Source organism: Acanthisitta chloris, unplaced genomic scaffold (genome assembly GCF_000695815.1).
Source record: "Acanthisitta chloris isolate BGI_N310 unplaced genomic scaffold, ASM69581v1 scaffold12603, whole genome shotgun sequence".
Lineage (NCBI taxonomy): Eukaryota > Metazoa > Chordata > Aves > Passeriformes > Acanthisittidae > Acanthisitta > Acanthisitta chloris.
The window spans coordinates 124,607-144,139 of NW_008665536.1; the positions used below are offsets into that span (position 1 = coordinate 124,607).

The 19,533-nt window shown below is 36.5% G+C and overlaps 1 protein-coding gene across 1 annotated transcript in view; it reads right to left on the bottom strand.

Moving 5' to 3' along the window:
* Positions 1-19,533, bottom strand: part of ASPH (aspartate beta-hydroxylase) — a 97,036-nt gene that overhangs the window by 51,694 nt on the left and 25,809 nt on the right. Inside the window, exons 5-14 of the mRNA XM_009071799.1 lie at positions 18,478-18,567; positions 17,046-17,120; positions 16,402-16,563; positions 14,390-14,449; positions 12,575-12,619; positions 9,060-9,098; positions 7,689-7,733; positions 7,523-7,570; positions 5,391-5,441; positions 4,491-4,535 (exon numbers count right to left, since the gene is read on the bottom strand). Of these exons, the coding sequence (XP_009070047.1) occupies positions 4,491-4,535; positions 5,391-5,441; positions 7,523-7,570; positions 7,689-7,733; positions 9,060-9,098; positions 12,575-12,619; positions 14,390-14,449; positions 16,402-16,563; positions 17,046-17,120; positions 18,478-18,567 (660 nt within the window). The remainder of the gene's footprint in view (positions 1-4,490; positions 4,536-5,390; positions 5,442-7,522; positions 7,571-7,688; positions 7,734-9,059; positions 9,099-12,574; positions 12,620-14,389; positions 14,450-16,401; positions 16,564-17,045; positions 17,121-18,477; positions 18,568-19,533) is intronic.

Sequence of the window (19,533 nt, forward strand, 5' to 3'; positions counted from 1 at the left end):
CTTCACAGCATAGTGTGTGCCTGATTAGTGTTTTTAATAAAATGCAAGTAGGCTGTATGCTATATCAGCAGTTATAAATCATTTAAAAGTTCATAATATTATATGTTTCATTTGACCAAACTGCTCTGTACATACTGCATGAATCCACAACAAAAGATATATATTAAAATCTGAAAAAATGTACTTGCTGCTATGTTATAAATAGAATATTAACAATTGCTTAAACAGTACATATGAAATGCAGCTCAAAGTTGCAACTCTGTCACAAACACAGAAGAAAAATAATGAATTCACTAAACTTGACCAAGGGGAAAAAATAATATCAGACAGGAATGTAAACTAAACATCAAAGTGTTAAAAAAGCTTACTAAAATGACAGTTGGCTAAAACCCATTTACAACATCTTAGTGTTCATTCCCCAAACCCTGAACTGCTTGGTAATTACATCATAAGATCTATTACAACCATCTGCTCCCCTTTTGTAGCGTATGGTTAGGGCTGGTCCTCCCGATGTAGGGACTTTTCTTTTGAAGCTTTAAGTATCTGAAAAAATAAGGGGAAATCTATATTAAAGGACCAACCAAAACACAACTTACTCTAAAACAACAACAAAAAAAGTCTTCAATGCTAAAAAATGCAACTTTGTATCAGGCTAGTTAATTTGAGAAAGCTATAATTTCTAGGAGCTCTCATAATAAATATACACAAAGTTGCTGTATAAAGTGGGAAATACAAACTTTTAAATATTTAGGCAGTAAATTTTTTATTACCATATGGCACTTCATTTACCTTGTAAGGGAAATTTAGGCCATTTCACAAATACATTAAAGCAGTTTTTTGTTTTGGTGGGTTTTGGTGGTGGCTTTCAGGGATTTTTGTGTTGGTTTTTTTTTTTCTTTTTTCTTAAAGTCAAAGACATTTGGAAAAGAGGAGCCAGGGAATGAGGAAGGGTCAAAGGTCTAAAGTGGAAACTTCTCTACACATAAGGGATTTAGCAGTTGGTAAAATAAATGTAGGGTTATAAAAATGTCAAGGATACAAGGTGAAGGGGTGGGAGTGGAACAACCTGTAGGCATTTTAAATCTGAACACATACAAGAGGGATCAAAATCCAAATACAAAGAACAATGGTATGCCAAAACCCACAACATGTCTCCCTTAAAGTATGTCTCCAACAAGTACCACTCTATCATAACCACTGCAATTTATGTGCCAACGTAAAACAGGATTGGCCAAAAAACCCCTAAATGAGTAATATTTCAAACTGGCCTATAATACTACTCAAGTGCATCAATTGACAAAAATGAAGACTATAACTGCAGTCACAGTAGCCTATACCTGGAAAAGAATACTGGCAATAACTTTAGAAGTAAACTCAGAGAACTGGAAAACAGTATTTACAGATACCTAAAGATGTATGTTCCTAGTATTGCTTTTTTTTTGTGATATGCCCTGAAGTCAGCAAGATTTTGACTTATACTCTAGCATATTCAAGTTACACACCCAATCCCTTCACTGGTGACGTAAGAATGTTCCTCCCAGCTAAATTCAACCTCTGAACTACCTCTTTCCAAAACAATTAAGTTCCTATGTTTCAGTTAAATATCGAACAACTGTTCCCAACCTGATACAAACTGGTGCCACCATGCTTCAAATGTAGTTGTCTGAATTTATACTACTGAAGAATAAGGACTCTATAGTGACACTTCCAAATTTCTTTTAAACTGCCTGAAGTTATGTTTGTTACACAAAGAGCACATATGTGTATAAAAGCGTTCTTCATTCAGAAGAGAGATCTTGACTGTCTCTAGTACAATGAAATTCAATATTAGTATTGTTGAAAGAACAGGAAATATTAGCTTTGAATACCTGATGAAGTAAAATCTATTGAACAAAGACAAAAGACTTCTAACAACAAAATTCCCCTACTGAATCCTCTACTGCAAATAACATAGGAAAACAAAATCGCGGGCAAACATGAATGTCATACTCTAAGAGGAAAAATGAGAATAATGGTGCTTGCAAACTGAAATATTCACATACAAAAAAGGCAGGTAAACATACTGAATAGCAGGAAGAAATAATAATTTAATACTAATTAAATTTTTATTTATGGCCAGTAGTTTATTTCTGTTCCCTGTTTCTCAGTTTTCAGAGATGCCACTTCAATTCTACTGTATGTGCTAAAACAATAAGCTTTATAGAAAAAATATAAATAACAGCATTTCTGTTATTTCTGAACCTTTGGAGTGGTTCCCACATAACTGCATAAATTTCTAAAGATTTTTATGTATGCAGGGCCACTGCGGCAGATTTTGTGCGGATCAAATTATTTTCGTTTGCTACTCCTTAAACAAAGAACCACACGTATTACTACATCTAATAATTACTAGTGTCTTTAAGAACTGAATAAATACGTTTTGATTGATTCTCTCGCTTTCTCCCTGTGAAGGGAAAAAGAAAATAATTAATTCCTTTCTGTACTGTTGCTACTATTTGTTTCCACAAGATATGCCAGGATAGAACTAAGGTTAATCCTGTAATTTAAAAAGTGTGTTGCACTAGTTTTGAAAACAACAGCAGGTGAAAAAAAGAAAATCTAAAAGACCTTTTGAAAGGATCAGAAATACGTGCAGTGTCAAAGTTAAACAAGCGGTTTCTCATTCTAACAGTGTTTGAAAACAGTAAGGACTCTCAGTATTGCAATACGACAAAAGAAGAGTGGAAAACTAGGTTCAATTCCACCATCTTATTTGAAAAATACATCTGTAGTTAAAGGAGTGATTATCTCCTGTACTCTGCACTGGTGAGGCTGTACCTTGAATCCTGTGTTTAGTTTAGGGCCTCTCACAACAAGAAAGAAAATTAAGTGCAGGAGCGTGTCCAGAGAAGGGCATCAAAGCTAGTGAAGGGTCTGGAGCACTGTACAGAACACCTAAGATTTTTATTTTTTTTTTGGTGAAGGCAGGAAAATGAATTTACTACTGCAATTACAGCACAAAAAGTGATAGAAATATGATCAAAAAGCCTAAAAATTGAAGATTTCAAGTTGACACTTGGCTTATGAGTTTAAAATTAAACTAGTATGTGTAAGTCAAGAGATCATCTCAATATCCTCACATCAATACAAATGACATTGCACAGTGGAATTACTTACTGCTGGAATTTTCTAATAGTCCTATCAGGGTCTTTTTGTTATTTTAACTGTAAGCAGCACCATTTTCTGAGAGAAAACTTATTTTCTTCTTCTACAGTTCCAATTTAATGCACAACAAACCAAGTGACGACTACCATTGCTGAACTTCTTGCCCAAGCTGTCAATGGTAACTACTGTTTGTTAAGAATACATCATATTCATTATGAAACAAAACATTTTTAGGTAAGATGCCTATTAATTAATACCTCTGACTTCAAACATTTCAACACACCATGTGGTGGTTGTGATAAACAGGTTAGAAAGTCCTTGCAGACTCCACAGTTACATACTGATATGAGTATTTCAAACCACCTCTATTAAAGTTCAGCATATAAATTACAACATGAACTAAACCATGCCTACAATCTGTACTGAGCAGCCACAAAGGACTCATATGTTTTTTCATTGCTCTGGCTACTTCTGGCATGCCCAAGAACCAAATAGAAGTTTCCCTTTCTGCAAGCAAAACCAACCCCCTCCATAACTTCCTGGGCACCTTATAAAAGCTTCTGCAATGATTAACTAACCCAGGAAAGTGCTCGGGCTAATGAGAAAAGAAAACCCAGAAATACAGCTGTCAGGACTCTCAGCAGCTTCTTTGATCTAATGCACTGAGACACAACTCTTTGCTGTACTCAACACAACTACCTCGTTACAACAAACAAACTAGCAACTAGTAATAAGTAACTCCAAAACGCAGGCAAAATGTAACAATATGCAGTCTTCAAATTTAGAAGTCACTCAGCTACTCTAAAAATGGTTTTGGAAAAATCTATGTCTACTACTGTCAGGCACCAGATGGAAAAACTGGAAGTGTTCCTGTTCTTAAAATCAGTTACGCCAAGAAAAACGTGATGGCATGACAAAACAGTCCTGTTTCCAGAGCAGTGCCCAAAGAATGTGCCACAGTCAGACTCCAATAGATCCAACTGACACACAGAGAAGTAACACAATCACCACCCATGATCAGTTACCCTGAAAAGGAAGTACACACATATTTTGAGACCTGAAATTGTTCTATTTCCCTTTACAGCAAAACTATGCAACTCTGAAATAATTAAAAATTAAGTTTAAAACTAAAACTACTCACAGTTTTATTTGGAATGTTTTTGTGTAACCCAGTAACTACGACTAGCATTTATCCAGTACATTTATTGCTTAAAACCCAAGAAGCAACTTTGACAATAATGACAGCCCTTCATGTCTCTCCACAAAGTAATTTGTTTACAAATTCCCATGTAGTTACAGCTTCATTTTTTTAAGAAAAAAACCCCAAGCACTTAGGATTGACTTACCTACTCGATCATCCTTTGAATAATCCTCAGCTTGAACAGGTATTTCTGTAAATCAAAAATGTACAAACAATTCAAACCGGACTGTTCTCTAAATATTTACAGAAAATCTTCCCTCTGCCACCCCTTATGTTTAAAACAGTGACCTGTCAAGACTGTTGTGTAATACTACTTTTGCAGAACTGGGATGCAAATTTCTTCCTCAGCTGATTTTTTTTTCCAGGGCAAAGATTAATACTTAGGTAGGCCAATGAGTAAATTGCAGGATTGCACCGTTTCCAAATTGGTGCTTCAAAATTCTGAAATTCTACTATCCGAAGCACAAATCTCCCACATGCAACCACAGAATGGGCTTAGGAAACATTCATACACTCATGTTCCCACCTGTAATTGTGAAATACTTGATTTCAAAATTCAGTTATTTTTAATTCCATATATATGTTTAAATTTGACATATCACATGCCACTGAATTCTATTACTGCTAATAGACTGAAGGCTGCACACAGTCCCTATTCATGCATGGAGGGAGTGGGGCTCATCAGAAGAAAATTCACAATAGCCAGGATGCTGGCTGCAGACAATAAGAATTAAAGGGAAGGAAATATATTCTGTGACTTGAGAAAACCATAAATAAAGCGCTCAAAGCTGGGGAGGCATTCCATTTTGTTTGTTACATATATTATCTTTCCTGAGTATGCACTACTGACTGGCTGGTGAGAAACAGAGCATAGAAAAGAAATCTTCCAGCTTCATCATATGACCCAATACAGTCATTTTTATCAAAATAGGTTTTTCTGAACTAGTAGCACTCTCAACTACTGAGAAAAAAAGGAGTTATTCCATAATATTTATCAATTATGTTTTTTTAAGTAGCAAACTCATGCAAAACATAATATACAAACCTGATTCCTCTGGTTCAATGGCCACATCATCTTCTGTTTGTTTACTTTCTACTGTTACAAAGAAAATCAGTGTTAAAGTTATATACAGTACATTCACAATTTTGTTTTTGTTACCCAGCAGCCACACAATCGAATTAGCATCATACAAAAAGGAAGACTTAAACTATAGACCAACCAATTAGGTTAACTTAAGAGTAGGAAAAAAAGGTACTGAATGCACTGCCTGTCCAAAAGTTTAGCTCCACTTTGTTATAGACTTCTGTTCCTATCACACACACCAAAAGTGATTTTAGTTACTATTGTTGTCAGAGTGAAACAATTATATTTCCCCATTTAATTATATTAGAAGACATTTTAGATAGAAAATCTAAATGAATATAGTATCAAATCCTACATGCTGTGACCAGACTAAACTGCTTAGATCACTTGTCTCCAGCTGGGTGAATCAACACCATGTTTGAAAAAAACTTGCTTAATGACAATTTGATAGGACGAGAGCACATAGTCTCAGGTTGTGCCAGGGAGGTTGAAGCTGGACATCAGGAAGAATTTCTTCACATAGAGGGTGATGAGACATTGGAATGGACTTCCCAGGGAGGTGGTGGAGTCCCTGGAGGCTTTTAAAGAAAAACTGAATGTGGCACTTAGTGCTATGGCCTAGTTGATGTGGTGGTATTAGGTCATAGGTTGGACTCAATTACCTTAGAGGTCTTTTCCAACCTAATTGATTCTGTGATTCTGTCATTTTAAACTACTTAGAGCAAATTTTTAAACTGCATTTGACACAGCAGTCATTTAAAAATCCCCAATACCAATACAGCAAACAAAAATTTACAACTTAATCTGAACGGTAACATGGAAAATGAACATAGAGCTCCAATTTGAGGAATGGAGTAAGTACTTCATAAGATTGTCATGAAGGCCAAGTTCGAGATCCAAGGCCAAGTGCAAGGCCCTGCACCAGGGTCAGGGCAACCCCCAATATCAATACAGGCTGGGGGAAGAAAGAATTAAGCATGGCCCTGCAGAGAATGACTTGGGGATTCTGGTGGATAAAACACTGGACATGAGCCAACAGTGTGTGCTCGCAACCCAGCCAGCCAACCATATCCATGGTTGCATCAGAAGAGGTTTCTCATGAGAACACACCTGGAGTTCTGAATTAAGCTCTGGAGTTTTCAACACAAGACAGACATGGCCTTGTTAGAAAAGGTCCAGAGGAGGTTCACAAAGACAATCAGAGGAATGAAGCATCTCTTCTACAAAGACAGTCTGGAGAACAGAATGCTCCAGAGAGACCTTATTGTAGCCTTTTAATAAGGGATCTTTTAAGAAAGATGGAGAGAGACTTTTTACTGATCCCTGTAGCAACATGACAATGGGTAAAAGTTTAAAAGTGAAAGAAGGTAGATGAAGATTGGACATATAAAGAAATTTTTCATGATGAGAAACTGGTGCAGGCTGCCCAGAGCTGTAGTCGATGCCCCATCATTAGAAGTGTTTGAAGTCATGCTGGACAGAGCTTTGAGCAAGCTGACTTAATCAAATATGTCCCTGGCCATGGCAGTGGGGTTGAACCAGACAGTCTTTAGATGTCCATTCCAACCCAAACTGCTCTGTGATTCTATACAGCACATTTCTCTGCTTTGGTTTTTTTGGCTTGGTTTTTTTTTTGATACTATATTAACAAATATAAACAGGCTGAGGAAGTTAGGGCTGTTCAGCCTGGAGAAGATTGCATGGAGACCTCATTGCAACTTTTCAATATCTGAAGGGGCCTACAAGGGAGCCAGAGAGGGACTCTTTGTTAGGAACTGCAATGACAGGAAAAGGGCTAATGGGTTCAAATTGAAGGAGGGCAAGCTTAGGTTAGATAAAAGTTTTTTACTCTAAGGGTGGTAAGATGCTGGCACAGGTTGCCCAGGGAAGTGGTGGCTGCCCCAACCCTGGCAGTGTCCAAAGCCAGGTAGAACGAGGCCTTAAGTATCCTGGTCTAGTGGGGAGGTGTCCCTGACCATGGCAGGGTCTTTGGGACTAGATGATCTGTAAGCTCCATTCCAACCCCTAAAATTCTATGATTCTATGAAATATAAATGGAAGAAAAAATGTTTTCTCTCACAAACTATAAAAACTTGTAACTGAGAGATCTTTAGCAATATCAAAATCTTCATTAATTTCATCTATAAAAAAGTATAATAAGAAAAAGTATATAATGGGTTTGCTTTTTCTTTTCTACATCACATTTTAAAATGCATATTTCATCAAAACATTTTAAGATCACAATTACAACATATATACCTGGCTCTGTGGCTTCATTCACCTCCTCCTGAAGGTCCTCCACAGCTAAGAAAACATTCAATTCAGAGAAATAATGAGGTCAAGTCCTCATCTGAAAGAACTTACACACAGCACAAAAGAACACAGCCAGTACACAGACATGTTTACCTGTGAACAGTCAACTGCTATTAACAAACAGGAATTTTAATGTGAGGGAAAGAAAATACTTAAATTTGTTTCCCCAGTTTCACTGAACAACTGTTGTATTCATCAGGTAAGTATTTCAAAATTGAACCTTCTGAACAATTGTTGTTTGAATTACGACACAATGAGTATTAAAACTAAAATTTTAAACCCACTTCTTAATCTTTCTAAGTACAATCAAATACTCCCACTTTCACCATTTGCAGAATTGACTCCATCTGCTAGACTCGAAAGATGTAAACCTATAAACTTTTGAAGTACAAGTTTTTTTATTTGGATAAACATGCAATTCTTTGGTGAGTTCTGATTTCCTTCTTGAAGGACAATGAACAAGTTCTACAACTTAAATTATGGATTCCACCTCACTTGATCGTCCTCTTAAGATTGGTGACAAAACAGACACAATTTATTTACACCAGGGAATTTCTTTACTTCATTTTAAACTAAATGATTGTGGTTGTTTTGAATGAGCTGTCTTAGATGACTCTCAAAAGACCTCGGATTTCAAGACGACAAAGTGTACAGGACCCAGAGAGAGTACTGCAGACAATTTTTTTGATTTCTTCTGCTTATTAGACAAAGGCACCAGGAAAATGCCTGCACCAAAGCAGAGCTAGTATTTACAGCCTGCAGAATTTGAATAATCTTACACACTGGTTTAAAGGTTATGAGCAAGGCTCACAGCAGTCAGCAAGCAGGTTGAGTGTCTATGCTGAATTACAAGCATTTCTACTGCACATTAAAAGCTTCAGACACCCCATTTTGTGTCACTTCAGACCTTAAAGATGAATCCTCAAGGACAGCATACTAAAGGTGTCTCAGTTCATAGCTCAAAACCAAACTTTGTAATAACGCAGAGTGTGATGAACCTTTACTATAACTGGCAATATGTCACAACTGAAGGTAACACAGAATATGCATTTCAATACATCTAAATAGCAAAATCAAGTTAATGATTTTTATGCTAACTTGACTAAAATATTTCTGATTGTGAAAATAATATGTACTCCAATAACATTTATTGTAGAGGCATTTCCACTTCACATATGAAACAATGATTTTCTACTGTATTTCATACATATATAAATACATACAGCTGTTTGGATGTTTGTGGGAGTGTACACAATACCCTCCCAACATATACATACCCTCCCATACATATACACACATATATATGCATTTATATACCTGTATCTTGAGTCTCAGTCTGCTTTTCATGTTTTGGTTCTGAAAGAAAAACAAAGTTCCTGGGTGGTTGATACGCATGAAGTACCCTAACAAGTTGGTTGTTAAGCATCCAGTTAATTTCTTCAATGAAAAATGCAAATTCCTTAAAAAACTATCTAATTTGGGTACCTGAACAGATATATGAACCCTTGCTGGAGTTTGTAGTAGAAAATCTACACAAAAAATATACCAAATGTAACACTCATCTGAAAAACGTTATGTAAATAAGATTAAAAAAATAAAACCAACCACAAAAATACACCTTTATACTACTGTTTTATCTTATAAGGTACTAAGTCATGTCGCTCCCCTACATTCCTTAAAAAAAAGTTCTTGCAGAATATCCTTAAAAAATATCCAGAACTCTATTTCTTATGAAAAGATCAAACTTCCTTTCTTTCTTCAGTTTCCTTGCTACAAACTGTAGAAAACTCTTCATAAAACTACTGAAAGTTGTGTACAATAACTGAGTTCTTGAATTCCAAGTTATACGATCAATTTACACACTCCACTCTGGGCATATGCGCTAATTTCAACCAAAGAATTTTTAGCATTAGCAATAATGCAGTAATGTGATTACAGGAACTGCAATCCTATTAGAGCTGGTCACTCACTGAAATTTGTACCAATTCGTACAATGCAAGACTTGCAAAAGAACTCTGCTCAACAATCATCTTGGCAGTGCCCTCTTCGCTTTCTGAGAATTCTAGAAAGCACCAGGATTGGAGAAAATATTTGCCAGAAAAAGAGGAACACATCTGACAGAGATAGAATTGTGCTGATTTCACAGACATTTGCAGCTGGAGCTTTACAGTGAATTTTCTTGTCAAGGTGATTTGCAGTTTTGGAGCCTATGCCAAAACCACAAACTTTACATTTGAGAGAAACAAGTTCAGATCTCCACAATGGCCTCCATTCCATCCCTTCTTTGACTTCAGAAAACAGGTGCTAAAATCTCTCTTATCCACAGAGCAAATCTGTTTTACTTTAGATCCAACCAAAAGCATGTAAAAAGGTACAAGAAAGATGGGCCAGAAGACAATAGGGATGAAAAATAGTACAGCTGCTAAAATGGTGTCTAGCACATGATCATGAACTACAACTCCCATGCCCTGAAACTTCACAGACTGAACTCAGAAGGAAAACACGGTGTGACACAGAAAGGCAACCTCTCCTGACTGCTCTTTTTCTTCTACACTGCTCCAGGCTGGAGCTCTGAAATGAAATTGCTCTAAGAAGCACAGAGGACACATTGTGTTTCCCTCACAACCTGAATGTCTTCAAGGGACAACTTGAAAGCAAGGCAAAATTCTGTTGCATAAAGGTGAACTTCTATCAAAAGAAAAGCAATTATGCTGAATTGTGGGACCAAATGACTGCATAAAACAGCTGGCAACTTAATAGCCAAAAAATACATTTTTTACAGAATCCTGATCAGAGGATTTGAAAGAATAAAGAAAGAGTAGGGAAAAAAAAGTCTTGTTTATCTGATAGTAGTTCAAACTGTCATTGCAGCACACAGAGGCAACTGCACATGAAACTACTGCTTGATGAAGCACATGAATTAGTCATAAAATAGAGTGATTCAGTGTTATTGTGCCAGGGTGCCAGAAGAAACTGCAGAATATGAAATAGTTTTGGAATTGATTTTATGAAAATGATGCAAATGACTTCACCTCCCTGATCAACTTACTCATGTCACCACCACTACATATGAAGGAGCATGAAAAGATTGTAAGTTGCACTTCTTCATATCTAGGTGTGAGAAGTAAGAGAAGTGCTTCTTGATTAGAAAACGATTGTAAAAGAAGTATCTCCTGGAAAGGCAGGGAAAAAGCTAAAGGTCTATTGCTTTTCCATCCTATTGATGCTGACACATTTTGTCAAGGGCATCATAACGGAGCCAAATAACTATTTTCTGCAGACTGAGAAAGACATGGACTAAGGTCCAAATACACCTTTGGGCCAGTGAAAGCCTTTCAATAGGATTTTGACTTCTGCATCAGAGATGAATGTCAGAATTTCCCTCCTGATGACAAAGAATAAACCTCAAGCTTTTCTGTCGCAAATGTTTTGAAGTTAAGAATCCCTGGCCTTTGCTCAGGTTGCCTACACATGGGGAATAAACAAGAGTTCTTTAAAGGTATGCTACCTATTCTGAAATATGGCAGTCCCCAGAAGGCTATTGCAGCAGGAAAACTGTTTCAAGTCTGTGACTGCTATTCTTCTCACTTACTTTTTCATTTAGTCTCAGCAAACATTAGCAAATCATCAACCAAATCAAACTAAAGCAGAGTAATTTTCAAATAAACTGACAGACAAGACAAAAAGGCAGTACTGAGCTATACAGGTGCAATCAAACACAGCTGACCTGGAGAGAGAGAGAGGCTTTCATAAGAAGGGCATGAGATGTCTTCAACATTCTTATTCCACATATGTACCAAGTATGGCAAAGAGGACTAATACAGAAATATAACATGTATGCATACTCTACACTTGTTCCAGTGTTAAAGACTGATTGACATACACAGGGGGTTTGAACACAAACCAACTCAAAACCTTAACTGAGAACTTGCAAAGTAACGTGGCTGCACAGAAAATTTCAAGATAAAGTAATTCCAGTTGCACATTAACAAAAGACTTGGGTATTGTAATTTCACTAAATGTAACAGTTGTCATACCACGGTCTTCATTATAATCTTCATGCACTGTCTCCTCTGTTAAAAGAAAAAGAAAATCAATATGAAAACTCATGCAATTTTAAGACAGTAAAGACACGCAAATCTGAGTCGACAGTGTCTAGTTTTTTCAGAACAAAAAAGATATTCAAAACTACAGTATTTTATACTGTAATAAAGTTAATAAGAGTTCAAAGGTGAAGATTTCTAAAACAACCTGTGAGAAGAACTGAATCATTTTCTGGCATCAAAAGACAGACTTAAAAAAAGATAAAGCACTATCAGTAGGCTTTCTGATGTGGTTCATGAAGCCATCTGCAAAGCACCCATAATTCAGAATTGAAAATATTCATAAACCATTTCTATATACAGCTAACTTGCACAGTGTAATGTTGGGACCTACTTATTATGGATTGCTTGCCTTTAAAAAAAAATTTAAAGATACTACTTTCTTCCTGACATCACACTAACTTCAACATCTCTGGCATATCTTAATTCTTTTATCCACAGAAATACTTCTATACAATTTAAAATACCAATATCCATTCTCCAGGAAATTTAATCCTCAAAATATTATTCTGCCCATTTGGCTGACATTACAGAGCAGAATTCATGTCGGACTCAGTATTTCTTCAGAACATAAATAAAAATACAGATGCAATAACTTACTAAGGAACTGGTGCTATCTAAGAGTTTCTATGTTATAGGTGTGGATTTTGGGTTGGTTTTTTTGTGTTTTGACCTGGAGCCAAAATTCAATGAAACTTCAATAAAAAGAAATAAGACTTTGGACTGTACCTGTGTAATGTTCCACAGCATCTTCTAGCATTACCTCAGAGTCACCTTAAATAAAAATATTTAATATTTTATATTCCAATCAAATTTTCATGCAACAGCTAAATAGCCCAAGAGAACTTAAAAAGAAGAAGAATAAGCAAAATGAACATACTGAGTTAATACTACGATATTTTATTTGAAAGTGACAGCTGAATTGTAAAACACACCCAGGAGCTACACCATAACACACAATATAATAAGTTAATGCATATTTGTATTTAGGCTTAAAATTAGGAATCTAAGTATCTTGGACAATCCATTGATTAGATTGGATGACTCCTGACAGAACAAGGTGTTTATGAAAGTCTTGTGGATTGGATTCACGGGCTGTTGTCCTCACAAATATAATGGTAACACCGTAGCCAAAAAAAAATATAATTATGGCAATATATTGGAAGGTGTTGGGTCACTCTGTCTTCTAGTCCTGTTATAACCTCTGTATGAAAACTAGATCCATGAGAGTCATTAGTATCCATCAATATTTGTATTGCTTTTTCTAATATGAATAGAAAATGTAATCTTCCTCTGTCTTCAAAATTCTGAAGTAGGTTCTTTACTAATGTACAGGAGGATCACTGGTGATGTTCTACAGAAAACAAGATATGAGCTGGAAATCAGACCTTGAGAAGTATGTACATTCGCTTCTGGCATCAAAGATTTAGAGGAATTTACTTCTCTTCATTACCTAGCTAAATATGTGGATTATTTTCCTGTATGACTACAATTCTTTGCAATGCTGTTAATATACTCAATTCAGTGTGACACATGTGACAAAACATAGCATTAAAGGTAAAGTAACCTTTTACTTTGGAAGCATCACAGCTTGGATTCTAAACAGATAATTGGAAAGCAGTGATCTCCCACAGTTTGGAACAAAGTTTTATCTGTACCATACAAACAAAACTATATTTCTCTGTCACACGCAGCATCAAACAAGACTGCAAAGTCCAGAACTAACAGTGAGCCAAAGATAAGAAGTCTAGTTCAAACATAAATCAATGGCAAATGTAAATGGAAGAGGCTGTCTGTACTATATACAAACATGGTTAGAATCCCAAAGAAAATACTTAGCAGACAGCAGGGAAACTGTATCCACCTAATGCTTCTTCACAATAGGAAAGATGAGCTAATGCCATTGTACGTGATATCAAGCAGAACATGAAGATGACTATAAACTAATTGGATTAGTCTAGGCAAAATTTCAAAAAGCTTTCAAGATATATTAAGGTGTGCAGAAAGACAGTACAAGGACAGTTCAGAATGATGTCCTTGGCGCTGACTCACTCTCAGAGTGAAGTCAGCCACGAAGAAACACACAGTTCTGAAGGAAAGGTTAAAAATGGGAAGCTTCTGATGCCAAGAATAATAGTCTGAAAGAAGCTTAGTATTGTAGACTGTAAGAAGACAGCAATAAAAAGAAGAAATCTCACTCTCACTTTCATAACTGTGGAACAATAAATCTTTTGTCTACCCAGATCCCAATCATGCACAACAGCCAGAAACACAAAGTAAATATAAAGTTTTTCCACCGATGAAAGCAAAGCCTCCAGACCTGTCATCCAATATTTGTCATAAAGATTTTCAACAGCAAGCATGATACAGTCATCTCAAAGTAAAAATATCCAAGACAATAGCAAGTAGTTATTTGGTGAAAAGCAAAATTCAAATTTAAGTATTCCTACACCAGTCTAACCTTTCCTATTTTTCTTCTTCATACAATTTGTTACATAGAGGCAGAAAACCAGTATTACTGAATTTCAATAAACATAATGATACCTGGAACTTCATATGATTCAGATTCCACTGCTCCAAGATCATCTGCCAAAAGATCAGCATCTGAGGAACAATTAAGTTTGTACAAACTTTAACATTTAAAAATCAATACCTCAAGCCCTCCAGGAGAATATTATGCAAGAGCAGAGCCAAATTTCTAGGCTGAACTATAAGCAAATTTCTTCTAATGCCAGCAAGATACATGTATAGACTGAAAAAAAATTACAATTTTATTCTTATATAGAATATTGATAATGTGTATGTATGAATAAATTGTACATATTTGCTCAAAAAAAGATGACACTTCATAGAAATTTCTGTGTAAATGTGAAGGAAGGAGAACACTCGGCCTTCTTAATAGTAATTGCAAAGATGTAATGGAACTAGAATTTGAATTTCTCCTCTAGTCTCCTACTCTAACTTATGCCATGGATGAATAAAAAGAGATACAGAACAAGAGGTATAATAGACCCAGACTGAAAAGAATTACTTCAGTTTGGAGAAAGAATCTCAGTGTACTTCCAGCAACCAAAACTTTTAGATGACATACATTACATGAGTTTTTCAACAAGAGGTATTAAGAGATATGTAAAATTTTCAGTAATGCAGATAAAAAGCATTCAGAAATTACTTTTCCCAAGTTGGACCTAGATCATATGATTCTGCTTTAATGTTTTGACTACAATTTTTATTATCCTGTCAATGCCCCAAGGCAGCAAGATATGGACATCTTCTTTATATGATGTCTTTGTCTCTGCAGGACTTTAAGTATAATTCATGGAATAACATTCTCTTAGAGAGCTACATTTGAATTAAAGAAGAGTAAGACTCTCTAGAAAAGACTGTGTCAACAAACTCTTAAAATTTAGTTTAATAAACCAAAAAGTCCAGAAGCAGACTCCATACAGGTATTATTAATGGGGGATGAAGGGATTGAGAGCAGCCCTGCTGGTACATGAGAGGCTGGACACGAACACCTCTCCTATGAGAAAAGGCTGAAAGAACTGGGGTTCAGCCAGGAGAACAGAAAGCTCTGGGATGACCTTATTGCAATCTTTTGGTACTTAAGGGGCCTATAAGAAAGCTGAAGAGGAACTCTTTACAAGGGTATGTGCTGATAGGGCAAGGGCTTTGGGTTTAAACTGAAAGAGGGTAGGTTGAGATTGGATATCAAGAAGAAATTCCTTACTGTGAGGGTGGTGAGGCTCTGGAACAGGTTGCCCAGAGAAGCTGTGGATGTCTCATCCCTAGAAGTGTACAAGGGCAGGCTGCAAGGCCTTTTGAGCAACCTGGTCTAGTGAAAGATGTCCCTATGGCTGGGAGGGCTGGAACTAGGCAATCTATAAGGTCCCTTCCAACCCAAACCATTCGGTTGCCCAGCTGTGGATGTCTCATCCCTAGAAGTGTACAAGGGCAGGCTGCAAGGCCTTTTGAGCAACCTGGTCTAGTGAAAGATGTCCCTATGGCTGGGAGGGCTGGAACTAGGCAATCTATAAGGTCCCTTCCAACCCAAACCATTCTATATGATTACAGACATCTCTCTGTTGGGGAGGGATATGCAGATCTGGAGCACAGGTTAATTTTGCTGAAAGCCAATATAGAAGTGTACAAGGGCAGGCTGCAAGGCCTTTTGAGCAACCTGGTCTAGTGAAAGATGTCCCTATGGCTGGGAGGGCTGGAACTAGGCAATCTATAAGGTCCCTTCCAACCCAAACCATTCTATATGATTACAGACATCTCTCTGTTGGGGAGGGATATGCAGATCTGGAGCACAGGTTAATTTTGCTGAAAGCCAATATAGTAGTAATTAAATAATAAAATAAAGCTACCCAGATTACAAAACACATAGCATTAAAATATGCCATGTATTTATTTGATAAATAATGTTTGCTGTGACTGACACCTGCTAAGTCTCTACTGTAAGTAGAAACTACTTTTTAATGAGGCATATTTCCATTTGTCTGGGTTGTTTTTTGGCAAAATTTAATTTTAAATTTATCTAGTCATTTAGATACCTTTCAGAACCGAGTCTGGTGTCTCATACGCTTCTGGAATTTCATTCTCTAATTCTCTGAGCGTGTCATCTGTTGTAGGAGCTTCAAAAGATTCTCCATGTGTTTCTTCCTTCACTTGCCACTGGTCACTTATACTTTCATCTACATCTTCATGTCTCTCTCCTAATCAGTAATACAGCTTGTTAGTGAATACTCACTCTTTGGTATATTCTATTCCCAGCAAATATTCGGTCTTCAGTAGACACTTCACATTTTCCAACTACTCCCAGAGGGGTTGCAGAGGGGGACAGATGACTTGTCTGCGTCTTCCAGCAGTATAATCCTAACTTGCCAGGACCTTCTTTGCCCCCAGTAAAAGACATCTCTGTTCTATCCATTCTTGCAAACTACACAGTACTTTGAGAAACTTTTTGTCAACTGACTGATTTGAGCTATTGCTGCCAAACGCCTCTGGCTAGAAGGCTACAGTTCTAGGGTTTGGTGACTGAACTTTCTGAATTCTATAAAAATACAAATGAGCTGATTAGAATGTTTTGTGCAGGCAAAAGTATTTTAAGTGCACACCAAAACCAGACTCTGAGATTCATCTAGCCTATGGCAGTATTTACAAACTCTTCAGTAATTTCTAAGAGAGAATGCATTACCAGGCTGGGAATGGAGAGCTTCATGAAGAACAGACGGAATTTCCTCTTCCAATTCTATCTCAGCCGTCTTGTGCTCTAAAAGGATTATAAATTGTAGTGAAGTTAAGTGCAAAAGGCAAAGTCTAAACATTAGCTCAAGGTTCACAGCTTTTAGCAAGCTCCATAAAGTCCTTAGAAGTTCCACAGAGACTGACATGGTGAACTTCTGCAACTCACGCAACTACAAAAACAATTTTGTTTTCCTTACTCTCCAATATAGAAAGTATTGCTCAATCACATCAGATTCATTCTGAAGATGAATTGGAAGAATTTATCTACACTGCATTTTCTGCACAAATATTTATCTAAGGGGCAGTTACAAGTATCAAACCAAGAATTCTCTTCTAAGTGATTATTTTGCTAGCACTTTCATCCATTACTTTACAACAATTCAAGCAGGCAGCACTAGCATGGTATATTTGACAACAAAACACCAGTTGCAGAAGTAAGGTCTTGACTTCATAAGCAGGAAAAATAGATACTAACATTACTATATCAAGGTCTTATTCTGCTATGAATTGCCAAGAGAAATCACAAGCTGGTTTCAGTGACAAGCGCTTGTCATCTTATACACCAGCCCAGGACATAACAGGAACGTGTAAGAGATGTTGCCTTCTGATCACACATGCATTTTCAAATAAGGATCCAAAATGGTAGCAGTCACACCAAAACCACAAAAAACCCAACCAGGAAACTATATCTTAACTTGATATATTTCATAAATGATACATGCTTCACATTTGTGGATTTATGTGTTAGGTTCACAAAAGTATCATATGGCATAAGACTCTTTAAGGCACAGGAAAAAATACATGTTCTCTGAATATGACTAAAATGCAAATCACATACCTGAAATGTGACATGTAAAAATATTTTTTCTTGAATCCCTCTTAAACCTAATACATTTTACTAGTACTATGGGGCTTTTAAAATGTTTAATTTTTTTTTCAACAGCAGAAGTTCTATTTATTGCACTTATGATATACTATTGGGTTTAGTGGAAAAAAGAATATTTGATCACCTTATGAAGTTGGTTGTTGGGAATTTTGTTGCTTGCGGGTTTTTTTTAGGATGGACAATCTGCTGTTATCCTGACTGGATATACAGTTGCAAATTTTCCTAAACCACAACTGCATTGCTTCGGAAAGTTATTCTGATGTGACATCGCTTCAGTGGTAACCATGGGAGCCAACAAGAGCATCTTCTATACCATAAAATTTTACACCTTTCATGGTCAGTGATTTATACAAAGTTATCAACAGTGATTCCTGTTAAATAAACTGTACTAGATAAGCAACAAATAAAATCTATGAAAACGTTTGCATGCTAAGGAAACAGAAATATAATTCAAATCATGTCTTTTGTTTCACCTCTGGTTCAGGAAAGGCCTTACCTGATTCAACATAGGACTTCTCAGCAGGCTGGACAGTCTCCTCAGCTTCTTGTGATGCTGGCTGTGCTGGGACAGATCTTTCTTTAAGGCCTGCATTTTTCAGTTATAAAGTTAACTTTATGCTCCTTTTGATCTGATTCAGTTATAGACTAAGAAAGTTGTTTCAATTAAATTAGCTGACATTATACTCTCCAAAAAGGGACTCAAACAATCACAATTACAGGGCTGTCATGATATTCAGTGGAATATACAAAGACTAAAGTGTATTCAGATAATAGACAAATAAGTTTGGAAGACAAACACACAAAGAAGAGGAAGAAAGGGACAGAAATTTAAGCACTTGCTTTTATTTCAAAGTAACTGAACAAACGATTATGGTATAACTCAACATCTATTCAGTATCCAGTAGAAAAATAGGCAGATTTTTTTTTCTTTCTTTTTAATTTGGGCAAAAAGTGCTTCATATGATCAATTTTATAGGCTTTATGAAGAATTAATCTGAACTTTGTAAAAAGCTACGCAGAATGAGAAGATGTACTTTAAATTAATATGTTACATCTTACAAGATCTGACAAAGAGAACTGTAGTTTCTTTTGACAACTAAATGACTACATAAAAACTATGACTGATGGAGTTTCACCACTAAGATGCTTACTATCTATACCACAGATTCCTTCTAGATCAAAACACAATGAAAACAAAGCCACCAATAACTGCAATGGCCAACACCATTGTAAGAGATAAGGTAACTCATAGCTGTGATAGATTATGCCACATCTTAAGACACTAAGCTCAATAATGTATTGGTATTAGACTAATTCTCCTCTCAACTCTCCTTCAGGAAGGTCAAGCAAGACCTTTACAAAGGTTTGGACTGGGTATAAAAAAACCCACCAACTTAGACACAAACATACATCCACCCACTACTCCATTCCCACCCCTCTCCATGGGGGCAGCCAAGTCAGTGGAAAAGGCCACACAGAGAGGCTGTGCCTTCCCATTCTTGGGGTTTTTAAAGATCACACTGGATAGTGGCCAGAGTAAGCTGGTCATTCC